The sequence below is a fragment of the Cryptomeria japonica genome, chromosome 8, assembly GCF_030272615.1.
Source record: "Cryptomeria japonica chromosome 8, Sugi_1.0, whole genome shotgun sequence".
Taxonomy (NCBI): domain Eukaryota; kingdom Viridiplantae; phylum Streptophyta; class Pinopsida; order Cupressales; family Cupressaceae; genus Cryptomeria; species Cryptomeria japonica.
In genome coordinates, this window is record NC_081412.1 from 463,796,940 (window position 1) to 463,809,408 (window position 12,469).

The following is a 12,469-nucleotide window of genomic DNA, read 5'->3' on the forward strand; positions in this document are numbered from 1 at the left end:
CTTAAAGGAAAAAACCCTAAAAGGAATTAATATTTAATAATAAATTAATTATTAATAATCTTTAGTTTAGCTTTCTAAATTTAGCTTAAGTGAAATAGAGAAAATGTGACTTAATTATTAAATCAATATGATTTAATTAATTAAGTAAACTAATACTTTTTACTCTAACAGTGACCCTGAATGCATGTGCATTCCCCTTTTGTAATATTTATGTACTCCTGATCACAAGTATATGAATATTGTGGGTTCCAATCCCACTGTGGTTTTTCCCTTTTCAGGTTTCCACATAAAAATCTTGGTTTTATGATTTTGTGGTTGATTATCTTGTGTTTCTGCATTTTACTTTCTTGCATTTGCTTCCGGTGGTTAAGTTTAAAAATTCATTTATCGGTAGAACATCGATTCACACCCCCCCTCCCCCCCCCCTCCCCTCTCAGTGTTCCTTGATTCCAACAAAAAGAACCTAAGTTTAGCTTAAGTTAAAAAGTAATTAAAGGACCTAAGTAATAAATAATTAGATAGTTCTCCTATTTATTCCAACACCAATAATATGTCAAAACATATTATATAGATTTTAATTATTACATAACTAATTATGCAATGTTAAAAACATTTAAGTTTTACCTTTAATATCCTATCATTATCCCTTGAACCTCCTATAGGTACAAGTGCTAGTTATATTTATTTATGGCTACGGTTCTCTTTTACAAATACAAAATTGACCTTTGTGCCAATAGAACTAACCTTTGCACCAACATAATTGAATCCTATGTGTGATCTTCACCTCACTCATATATTCGACCTCATTGATTCTAATCCCATGAATCTATTTGCCTTTATGTCTATAACTTGTCTAAACATGACTATTGTCGATGGAGGATTTTGCTAGGCTGAGATTTTTCTCCTATGGTCACCCTTATTATCGATTCAATGGTTTGGTACAATGATCAAATATAATTTATAAACGTGCATTGATGCCTAAGATGTTGGAGGAAGCTCATGTTCCATGACGTACTAGAATGATAATGCTACAATGCATAAATGGATGATGGATAATCTTTAATGGTTTGAAACGAACACAAGTTCATATTTAAATGCAATATCGTAGCTCTTAATTGATTTATTCTATGTTCAAGTGGGAACATAATAACTAGTGGGTGGTAGTTGTCTTAGACCATAATTAAAATTTGCAAGCTCTAGGATCATTTGAATTGAATGAGTTAGGCCCACCCCTATAATTTCGATTGGGATAATGAATGAATAAATTGAAAATCAAGATAGGGACTTAGGAGTATATGGAAATAAAGTTATATTTTCTTACCACTTTTATGCTGAAATGAGTCAATTGTACATGATCTTTGTATAATAGACAATTTGATAAAAAAATTGAGAACAAATAAATATTACTTTATTAAATAAGAATGATAAACTAATAAATAATTCAAGTTTTTCATTAAAAAATATGTAATTGGGAAAAAAAAAAAAAAAAGGGAAAAGAGCCCTAGATCACTAATTAAGCTTAGTGATTTAAAAAATAGTTAGTTAATATTAAATAAATAAAAATATTGAACAGATACGTAGATTCGTTTTGAGCTGAAACGATAAAAATATTCGGCTGTTCCAGCGAGCTCAAGGTTACGGTCCTAATTAATTGGGAGGATTCCATGCATTTATTGACAAATGCCGGTAGATTTAAAGAAAAGAGGTTCAAGCGACCGTAATTCTGGCATCACTAAAACAGCCTATTACAAAACATAAAGAACATAGGTACCATCTAAAGGGTACATTCCAAGCACATGCAGAGCATCTCCATGACTCATCTCTATTCCTGTTTGTCAGTTATGGCAGGTAATTAAAGTCAGTATCATTGTCTGCTGTAACTGGCGTTGCCCACAATAATCCTACCCACTAATCTCCTTATTTAGTTATATAGTTTGTATTTATATTTTACAAACTTTCCAGCTGATCCTGGTATGCTCGTGGGGGATAGGATTGAAATTGGGTTCAGCGAAAGATATGGAGGAGAGAGTAAAAACAGTGGTGGTTGGAGTGGTTGCATGGACTGCAACATTCATTGGAGTGAGAAAGGTCTTATCAAAACGTTCATTTGACTTTTGCAACAGGGTGGTTTCTCTCATCCATGTGGCAGTGGCATTGTGGTTGTGCTCTGTTTCCATCCAAGATTGGAAAAATCCACTTCATCCTTCGGCTTCTCCGGCTTCTCCATCACAGGCATGCATCTAGAACTAGTTTCGTAGCAAGAATGTGTTTTCACAAAATGAAGATAATAAATGCCCCTTAATTCAAGTTCTGTTATTGATAATTGTTACAAAAATGCATGTAGGAGAAATCAAGGATCTAATCTCTCTCTTTTGGGTTTTTTTCCCTTTTTGATAGAACCTAGAGTGGAGCCAAGGGCAGAGACCAATGCTGTATTATTTGTGATTTGTGTTTAGGGTATGCAGATAATTAATGCATGTGAAATCAAGGATTCAATCTCACTCGTTTGTTTGTTTTTCTTTTAGTCAGAACCTTGAGTGAAGCCAAGGGCATACACCAATGTTATATTTTTTGTTATTTTTATCTGGGTATTTAGAATATAGATAATGAATGGCAAACAGGAGCATCTCATGCCACTTTATACAATAAATCTGTACATGATTTTGGGATAGTATGCAAGGTAATTGAAATGGTCAACCTAGGACATAAGGGTTTATTCGTTGTTCAGAACTTGTTTCTTCCAACACCACTTAGACCACAGTCTAGCACCACTTAGACCACAGTCTAGGTTTAAATGGAATTGAAAATTCAGTTGTCAGATAGGCATACAAATAAGGGTTTATGTTTAGATGTCTAGGATGGCAATGCAAGAATAGATGTTTAGATGTTTCGATAGTGTCATGGTCTTAAAATTATGTTTACCAAACATTTGTGTACAGTGGGGTGGGGGAACATGTTTTTGGGATACCTAGAGAATCCACCCTGATCTTGCGTCTCCAGAAAAATAGATTTGAATTTTTTATCGATAAGTTTACATATTTAATGTATCGGTTGCATAACAGTAGGTAACATGCAAACTGAGATGAACTAATTTGGAAATGAACATTCTGACTAGTGAAATGCAGATTTGATTGATGAGCTTTGATGCTACTGATGTCTTCCTAACAAGAACTTGCTCTTATAACTGGTAAAACTCTTAAACTTGCAGTGGGGTGGGGGAACACGTTTTTGAGATACCTAGAGAATCCACCCTGATCTTGCGTCTCCAGAAAAACAGATTTGAGTTTTTTATTGATAAGTATACATATTTAATGTATCGGTTGCATAACAAATGGTAACATGCAAACTGAGACGAACTAATTTGGAAATGAACATTCTGATTAGTGAAATGCAGATTTGATTGATGAGCTCTGATGCTACTGATGTCTTCCTAACAAGAACTTGCTGTTATAACTGGTAAAACTCTTAAATATGAAGCTTTGATATCAATATAATGGACTGAAATGAACTCCAAATTTTTTGAAACAATATCTGAAAAACCTTCGACACAAATTTCTAGAAATAAAATCCTGTTCTAATACCACCTTTATATAGAACAACCATGTATTTAAGATGAATCAATCGTAATTTGGAAGACAAACCAATCTTCAATGAATTAAGTGCCTGTCCAGTAAGATCAGACTGTTTTGCATAAGGAAAAGCTGCTTATTACTAGAAGCCTTGCATTACTAAGGCAAGAATTCTTCTAAAATGCCCCATTCTCTCTTTACCCTCTAACAGCATTCCTAAAGGTAAAGGTTTTCTAAATGCTATATTGGCATATGAGACAACCCTTGTGGGTTTCCACTAGGGGATTTCTTTGCTAAAACTTAATATTTTGTATGAATTGTACATCCAAGAATTTTGACCTCACGACCAACATCTAGTGTAAACCAAGCATTACCGAATTTAGGCCTAGAATGGATTTTTTTTTTCCTTTGCATTGCTTTACACTATTCTATTTTCCTAGTAAAAGCTTCTGCTCTATTCACTGTCTATTTTTCTATAGTAAACTTATTTGTTTTTTAATCCTATTTGCCTGGAATAAGCTTACTCTCGAGTCCTTGTTCACATTCAACTTTCTCTTATGTCAAGATTCCTTCAACTGATTTGTATTTCTCGTATTATGCAAATATCAAACTGGACATGCACTTGGAAGTCCACCATATTGGATAAACAATCATTTTTCATATTAGTAAAAATGCCCAAATGAAAATACAATGAAACAGTAGATTTAAAAGTACAATTCCAATTCATTGCATCATCGTAGAGATGAAACTACAATCATGGAGAGTCGACATCTTCAAGAAACAATTGCTTGCATCAAAAAGGACAGGCAACTCAAGGATATGTGTTTTTTTCTCACTTTAACTGATGGAAAACTTGTTACGTTTTTTAAACTCCAGCATTATGTTATCATGTTCCTTTTGTATTTGTGGAGTTTTATGTTCCTCATCCACTGGTGAAGAATTTTTTAGTTTGCCGTCCCACTTATTTCAAGATCCTGTCAGTGCTGTGGAGTCTTTGCTGTTTGAAACAGGCTACAGTGTGCATAGACCAATTTCTTGTTTTACTTGGAATTGTAAATTTAAGGCAAAACTAGGGCATTGGAAACGGGGTCATTACAAAAATCAAAATTAAAATACAATGGAACATCAGATGTATGAAAATTACATCATTGTAGAGATCAACTAATAATTATAGAGAGTCGTCATTTATAGAAAATGATTACTAGTAACAAATAGAACAAGTAACATAATAGAGATGTGCTCGTTCCTCTCACTTGAAGGGAAAAAAGCTCAGGGTTTTTCATCTTTTCTTAGCAAATAAGGGACTAACAAATTATGATAGTAATTGTATGCCGAAGTGATGATTTCTAATAAGCAGTATCCTAATGCACATTCAGTGGGTTCATATTGGTCACCTTTTCTCCCATGCTTTTATTCAATTGGATTGATCGAGTACAACCAAATATAGAAATTTCTGCCAAATAATTTGCACCTCCTTGTGAAAATACATCTTTCGAATTGCTTTTTTAAGTCACTCATTTATCTCTGTATTATCTATATGGGGAACTCTCATAATTTATTCCATCATTGAAAACAGTTTGGAAACAACAATCAGTGATTTTTTAACTGATTTTATGAAAAATTCACAATTATTCTTTAGAAAAACAGAAGCATATTCACTTTTTTTTTGCTTGGTAACTTGGAAATTTTTGGCCTAGCCCAAGCCAAGTGAGGTCACAAACAAGAGACCTCATCCCCAGCTTGAATGCACCGTGTTAACCTGAATAGTCCAAATCTTATAGCAAAGTAGCCTAGCAGGGGCACAAAGCCCATGAGCACACCAGCAGCCCAGTGAGGGTTTGGAACACAAAGTCAACAGCTTTCGGTGTGAAGTTTCAAACCTTTGAGCACAATGGATCAATGAGGGCACAAAGTCTGTGATCAATCAGCATCAGGGTTTGATAAATCATTGTAGAAATGACACAGCAGTACTGAGTGAAGGGGAATGGTTATATGAATAAAATATGCCATTTCAATGAGTTGAGTTCAGGCTGATTATATATTCTCGTTCATTGTTCATCATACCATTGCTGGAATCAACTGAATACATTTTAATTGTGGAATTAACTCTTATTTCTGGCCGTGGATTTATATCATTTAGTCCTGTTCCTTAACCTGCTGCTTCATATAAGATGATTTACTATCCATAACTACTGCATAAATAATTTCAGTATTACAACCGAATAGCAATCAATAATATTTAATTTTGTTAATGAAGCTAACCCTGGAAAATTATTGAAGTGGATTAAATTGTGTAAATATCATAAATATTCTTTTGGAATATTACATTCTTGTACGAGAGCTAGAATAACCTATCACATCTTAGTAATGTACCTAACATATCAAAGACTGGATTAAATAATACTTTAATTAATAATGCAAGGGCTGACGAATTCTTGTGTAAATGCGTACTTGAATGAGGAAGTCTACCTCATGATTTGTTAACATTAATGTTTTGTTTTACAAAGGTATAACTAAATGGAGTCGAGCAACCCTTTTCATTAGGAATAGCTTTTCACTAGATTGTTGAGAAATTTGCTGTATGGCTTTTTTAGTTGTTTCATTAAATTACTTGTTCAATGTGTGACAATGTTTCAATGTTAGTACAGATACGATTTTGACTAAAAGATAAAAAATAGAAGAAACAATTAATTCTTTATAAGCATTGAAGGGAGTTTGGAATCAAGAAACTTAGCAAGGATAATCTGGATGATGTGAATCCATGATTTAGTTTTCATGACAAAACGAGATAAATATGTTTCCTGTTACCATAATTGTAATCAACATTGCATTAAGCAGGCACATGTTTGGAGTTTCTGGAAACATGGAAAAAGGAAAAGTCATACATGCAAATTCATATGATACTGCTGAAATTTCCACATTGAGCAAAAGCAAAAAGCATCTTAGCAAATGTACATGAAGTATAAATGAGCAAGTTGTCTATTATGGAGACACATTCAGCTTAAGAGTGGAAGGATTCCTTTGTGGATATGAACAAAGGGTACAAAGGTGGAGCTTCCTCTAACTCTGGTACACATTATACATGATGAATTTAGCTATACCATACATCCTTTTTGACTAATATTCTAATCTTGTTGTTTTCTATAAGTGTTTCTATGCTTTAACATGTGGGTTGTCTTCTACTGTTTGAGTTTGAGTCAAAAATATTTTCCTTCCGAGCATGTTAAAAGTCGGATTTATTGTTTTTTCCTATTTCATAAGTTTGACATATTTTGTAAATATAAACAGTGTATTGTGCTGTGTTTTTTTTAACTTTCAGTTAAATGTTTTATACATGCTTTGTTTGCTCAAATGGGTAGTCAAGGTTTACCAAAATATTTAACTCAAATTGGGTATAAACCACTAATTGATTGAAGCACTTAGATTTGTCGTTTTGTCTAGTTGTGCTTTCTATACAAGCATTAAGATTTTAGCATGTGCTTATAATTAGCTATTTATAAATATTGTCTTACAATTCCTTTTTCTGTCCAATAACTTGAGTTTGATTCTTCAGAATGTTATCAGTGGTTATATTATACACACAAAGGACAGCTCTTTGACCACATTTTTCTAGTTTATGCTGTTCTGTATGATACATACATTCACAGAGATCTAACCATTAGCTAAGGAGAATGATCAATCTGGAATGACCCACAAAATGTAGGAGCATCAAAAGATATATATTTTCGACTGAATTTATTTGTGGTCCTGGACGTCCTGGTTTTGACATGTTTTAATTTGTTCATCTTAATAATATTAATAAGTTTATAAGCTTGCCAATCTTTCGAATTTAACATATTTAAGATGAAAGAAGCATGAAGTATTGAAAATCCATTGTTTGTATGAGATATGCAGTCTTGTTTACAACATAGCTTGATATTATTTTATTTCTTTATATACTCGAGCTTTTTCTGACAGGTTTCCTTGTCTATTTGCAGATACATGCGTTAGCAGTGAGCCTGTCTTATTTTATTTATGACTCCATTTGTTGCTTGTTCGATTCCTCTATCAGTATTTCAAATTGTATTCATCATCTGGTCAGTGTATCAGGCCTTGGAGGTGGTGTTATTTATGCAAAAGTATGTATTCTCAGCAGCTTCTTCTGTTTTCATGTTTGATTGTGGCTATTATAGGTCTCAAAGAGCAGAGAGCAAGAGAGTACAAATGGAGCATTGCAATAAAAAGAATACCTTGTTATTTGTTGAATAAACTAGTATTCTCCATGGTTCAAGTTCTTAGTTCATTTAATTGTATGTTCACCAAACCACAGTTGTGTATAATTTAATTAAAGGGAACTCTAATTCAGGTGCATTCCATAGAAACTCCATCAATAAATGGAAGGTTAGCATCTTTCATTTTCCTTGGCTTTGGATCTTATCCGCACTTATCTTTGCAAATAATGATAAACATGCACTATGGGGGCCACATGCTTGAGTCTCATGCAATGTCCTTAGCCTCCGGTGAAAAACATTTGGCTTTTGATTCAGCTGCAGGTCTTTCTGTGTTTCAGCATGGCATCAATATTTCATCATGTACATTTCTATGCCATTCTACCATTTGCCAATTACTTGCTTAGCCTTCTATTGACATGCGTGGGAGTTTTATCAGACCATTAGGTTTTGTATCAGTCAAAGGATTATTGGTGTATGCATGGCCTCACCCTGACTCAGTTGCATGCTTCCTTTTATAAACTTAAGCTTTCTATATGTAACTGGAGTTTTACATATGCAATTATATGAGATTAAATACTAATTCAACATTAATACTCAGTGTTTTTGGTCTACATGTATGAGAGTTATTTACTGGCAGAAAATAGAACATAAATTTGTGTGCATAAGCAGAAATAGAAAACTAGGAATGGACCAGTGAATTGCCAAATAAACAACCTAATTGCATATACTATGATTTGATCCACGAGAAATATTTGTGAGTGCGAAAAGCAGATGGCAGAATTCGAAAGGTAGAGAATTAGATTTTCACTAAAAACATCTACAAATCTAAATAACGAATGTATTTTTGCGATAGAGGCAGGTTGAATTAAATTTACTTCCTTTTTGGACAGCTCAAAGATCCTAATTCAGCTTTAAAATTCATGCAGAAAATTGAAATTCTCAAACAACAATAAATGGGTTATCAAACCCCAGAGATGCCCAGGAAAGAAGATTGAATTTCATTTCCTTTTGAGAAATGAGAATCCATACAGATAATTTTCTTGATGCTTTAATTCCCAAAAAAGGATGCTAGAGTTCCAGAAGCTACATAAAAAAATGTACAGAAAACATTTTAATGATAGAAACTAAGCACTTTTTAGGGGCTACATTTTTAATTGATAATTATTAGTTAATGTTACAAATTACAATGATCACCATGCTGACTTCAATTCTCAAATAAGTCCAGTTGGCTATTGTTTCCTGGTTGGCTAGCAACAATGGGTCCAATTTCATCACTGGACTGTGCTTAATCCAAAGTTCTGATCCTAACTTAGAGCTCATTAATAATTTTTACTTAGTACGGGTTCCGTAGGATGCCCAAAATATTCTTTAGATCTCCCATTGCATCGCTTGCATTGGTTTGTGTTTTCTCCCAGAAAAATGTCTGAAGTTGGTCTGGGATGCAATGAAGTGTAATATCGAATTTTAACTACTCATTTGCCTCTACAAAATTAAAAAAATGAATTGTGTACATAATGTATTTTCCTTCTTATTTGATGTAACATTCCATGAAAGTAGTTGGACCTCCTCTAAGGACAGTAGAATAGAAACACTACGTTGGCAATTAAAAGCTTGTGAATGTAATTTGTTTTGGTCAGAATTCAGCAAATTTATATTTGTGTATACTGTATTAAGGTGCTTCTATTATTCTATATCTAATTTAGTGTTTCTCTTGGAAGTTGGTGCTAGCAATAAACATAATGATATTATAAATAGTTATTTAACTTATTATTTGCTTCAGTTCTTTCTAACTGCGTTAAGCTTGAGCTAGCAAACAGTTAATAGAGTTATTCTGCCTTCACCTCCAACAAAAATATCTAGTAATGCATGTTTTGGAATTAGGGTGCGGTCCCATGAGGGGGCTTAAGCTTCTATTTTCATGGAACAGGAGGTCCCATGAAACAAAAAAAATTATGTTACAGGTTTATTGATAATCTTTTCTTAAAAAAATAGCAGCTCCTACTTTTTAGAACTGCATATTTTAGCAGGTGAAATTGGGGTGGGGCTAGGAATTGCCCCACCAACTTAGGGATGATATCTACCACTTGTCACATATCTGAGTTTAACTTTAAATTGCTGTTAAAAAATGATTTTTGAAGAAAAATAAGTTTTTAATGTTGTTTTTATCATTGCAGAAATAATAGAAGACAAAGCTATATATTCATGAGACCACCAGCTTCCTTAAATTTAGGAGCTTAAATTTTTAAGCTGAATAACACTACAACATTCATGGGACCAGTAACTTTAAAATATTCCTAAAAAATCTCAGCTGTTGCTGCTCTATTTTTAGGAAGCCCCCTCCATGGGACCCCACCCCTAGAGTTCTGGATAGAGAAGCTCTAAGAGTTTATGAGCTAAGATTTAAAAAATAATTTACATAAAATTTTATTTTAATTTTCTTGCAGTTTTTGCAACTGCAAGTGCAAGTGATCAGTACATTTTATGTGCAAAAAATGCTACTTAACCTTAAGACGATGCCAATAAATTCTACTCTGCTTCTGTGGCCCAGCTTCCAGAATATCTGCATCAAATTGCACCCCTGTAAAACTATTTCAAGTTAATTTCCTGGAGATTGAGCTTGTGTCTGACATTCTCAAATCAGTTTTAATATCGTCTTAAATTCTTAATGTCAAAACTTTTTGACGAAGCAAACATAAGAGGATATTGTACTTTTGCTTTTGACTCTCGGAGTGCTTCAATTTGGCAAAGTAATGTATGTGAAATCCTCTGATACTTGAAGAGTTGATTTTTGTCCATGCATAGTTTCTTGAAGTCCGGTAATATGCTTCCCTTGTGTTGTTGTATGGGCAATTTCATTATTAGGAAGTTCAATTTAATGGAAGTTAATTATGTTAGACATTCTAAGATCAGACTCTTTGACCATCTATTTCTCATCCATCCATTTCTGTAGTGTGGCTCCGAGTTGATTGGTTGCTTATGGCTTATGGAGATATCAAACCCTTTCATGCACATGAGGGAGCTTTTGAAAGAGCTTGGCTATAAAGATTCCAGTTTGAGCCTTATAAATGACGTGAGTGCCAAGCTCGTTTATTTGGTGTATTCTTTAAGAGAACATTTTATGACTATGCAACATGAATGCTAGTTTATTAGTATCACAGGACTGGCCTTTTTACGCAGGTGTGTTTTGCTGTTGTATTTACACTAGCTCGATTGATTATTGGACCTTATATTGTGTACGTAACGGTAACAGCTGACAATCCTTTGATTATCAAGGTATGTTTTTTGAATACTAAATAGTTTTTTCTATTGACCATCAAGCGTTGACAAATCATTTTTTGCTAAGTGAGATAAGATTTTTGGTTTTAGAGTATAAAATCCGTGAGCACCAAAGGGAATATCATCTTTTTTATTTTGAACCTGAACTTCGAATTGACCTGCCCTGCAGGTAACTTCAGTAGGCTTACAGGTTGTGAGTATCTTCTGGTTTTTCAAGATAGTAAAAATGGTCAAGTACAAACTAATTAAAGCAAAAATGCCAAAGAAACGTTTGTAAATTTTCTTGTCAACCACAAATGTAAATTAAGATTTTCCTTTAGTCAAATTTGACTTAAAGAGGAAACATGTGAAGAAACAGGGGCTCACATTAATTAGCTGCCCTTTGTAAGTTTGAAGTGTGGAATCCAAATAGAAAATTTTGGTTTCGATTTAGTTTCTAATTCAACTTAGGCATTAAAGTGCATGATGTGATCAACTTTAGCAGTTCTGTTGTCGTTGTGTGTTTGGTAAGCCTAATCTCTAGATTTACATGTGACAACTTAAGTAATACCCGTGACTTATATTGAAAGTTATTTCTTTATCTCTTACTTGATCGCAAGGAAAAAAAAAATGTTGAGATTTTAAAAAAATTTGAGTCTTTAACTACTTCTAATGTAAACTGCCAAGATTTACTGCTGATAAGTGACAAAGTATGGTCTACATAGCATCTGATACATTTTTTCATGTTCTTGTTTAGATTGGAATTTCACAGAACAATTATGTGTTTAAGCAGGGACCAGCGCTGATATAAAAAAGTGAAATATGGCATGGATGTAATATTGTCGTGTGATTTAGGTCTTAAGAATATGTAGGGAAGTCACCGAGAGGTTTGAGTTGTTTTATTTTCAAATACAAATGGCTGCATATATTCTCCACACTTCTTGGAATTTTAAGATTCTGACATTTCTTGGTAAAACCCTCAAACAGTTCAATATTCGAGAGAGATTTTTTATAATCTAAAATCAAGTTCAAAATCCATAAATTTTTATACGTCTAAGTGTTTCTACGATCATGTGTCAAGTTTAATGAAACCCTGACGTGTTGAGTCTTCCTTTGGAACCCATCTTTAGGGGAGAAATAATTGAATGATTGTGTGATATTCCCAATAACAAATCTCTGTGTTTTCTGTTTTTAAAATTTTTTGGGGTTCTCTACTTGTTTATGATCAAAATATATAACTGAACTGCATAGTATAAATCAAGAAAAAATTGCCAAACGGCGAAGTTGACTGCTGTGTTTGACCATTTTCTCCGATTTATTGTGGTTTTTGGGCAACGTCTATTCAGGGATCAGAATGCACTGTTGACTGGATTTTTTAATTAATTGAAAATAAAACAGTTGTATTCTGATTTTAAATTAATTAATAAATATAAT

The 12,469-nt window shown here is 33.4% G+C and overlaps 1 protein-coding gene across 1 annotated transcript; it reads left to right on the forward strand.

The window, feature by feature from the left end:
* Nucleotides 1-1,605: 1,605 nt before the first annotated feature.
* LOC131034964 (uncharacterized) lies at nt 1,606-11,501 on the forward strand. Its single transcript, XM_057966581.2, has 6 exons — nt 1,606-1,848; nt 1,991-2,232; nt 7,547-7,687; nt 10,731-10,850; nt 10,958-11,053; nt 11,226-11,501. Exons 1-6 carry the CDS (start codon nt 1,797-1,799, stop codon nt 11,331-11,333), a joined length of 759 nt encoding a protein of 252 aa, XP_057822564.1. The 5' UTR covers nt 1,606-1,796; the 3' UTR covers nt 11,334-11,501.
* The last annotated feature ends 968 nt before the right edge of the window (nt 11,502-12,469 follow it).

Bases quoted from the DNA above. Each gene is read 5' to 3' on its own strand.
- LOC131034964 (XM_057966581.2), top strand. From the start codon at position 1,797: ATGCAGAGCATCTCCATGACTCATCTCTATTCCTGTTTGTCAGTTATG. The intron at 2,233-7,546 runs GCATGCATCTAG...GTCTATTTGCAG, and splicing joins CTCCGGCTTCTCCATCACAG to ATACATGCGTTAGCAGTGAG. The intron at 10,851-10,957 runs GTGAGTGCCAAG...CTTTTTACGCAG, and splicing joins GTTTGAGCCTTATAAATGAC to GTGTGTTTTGCTGTTGTATT.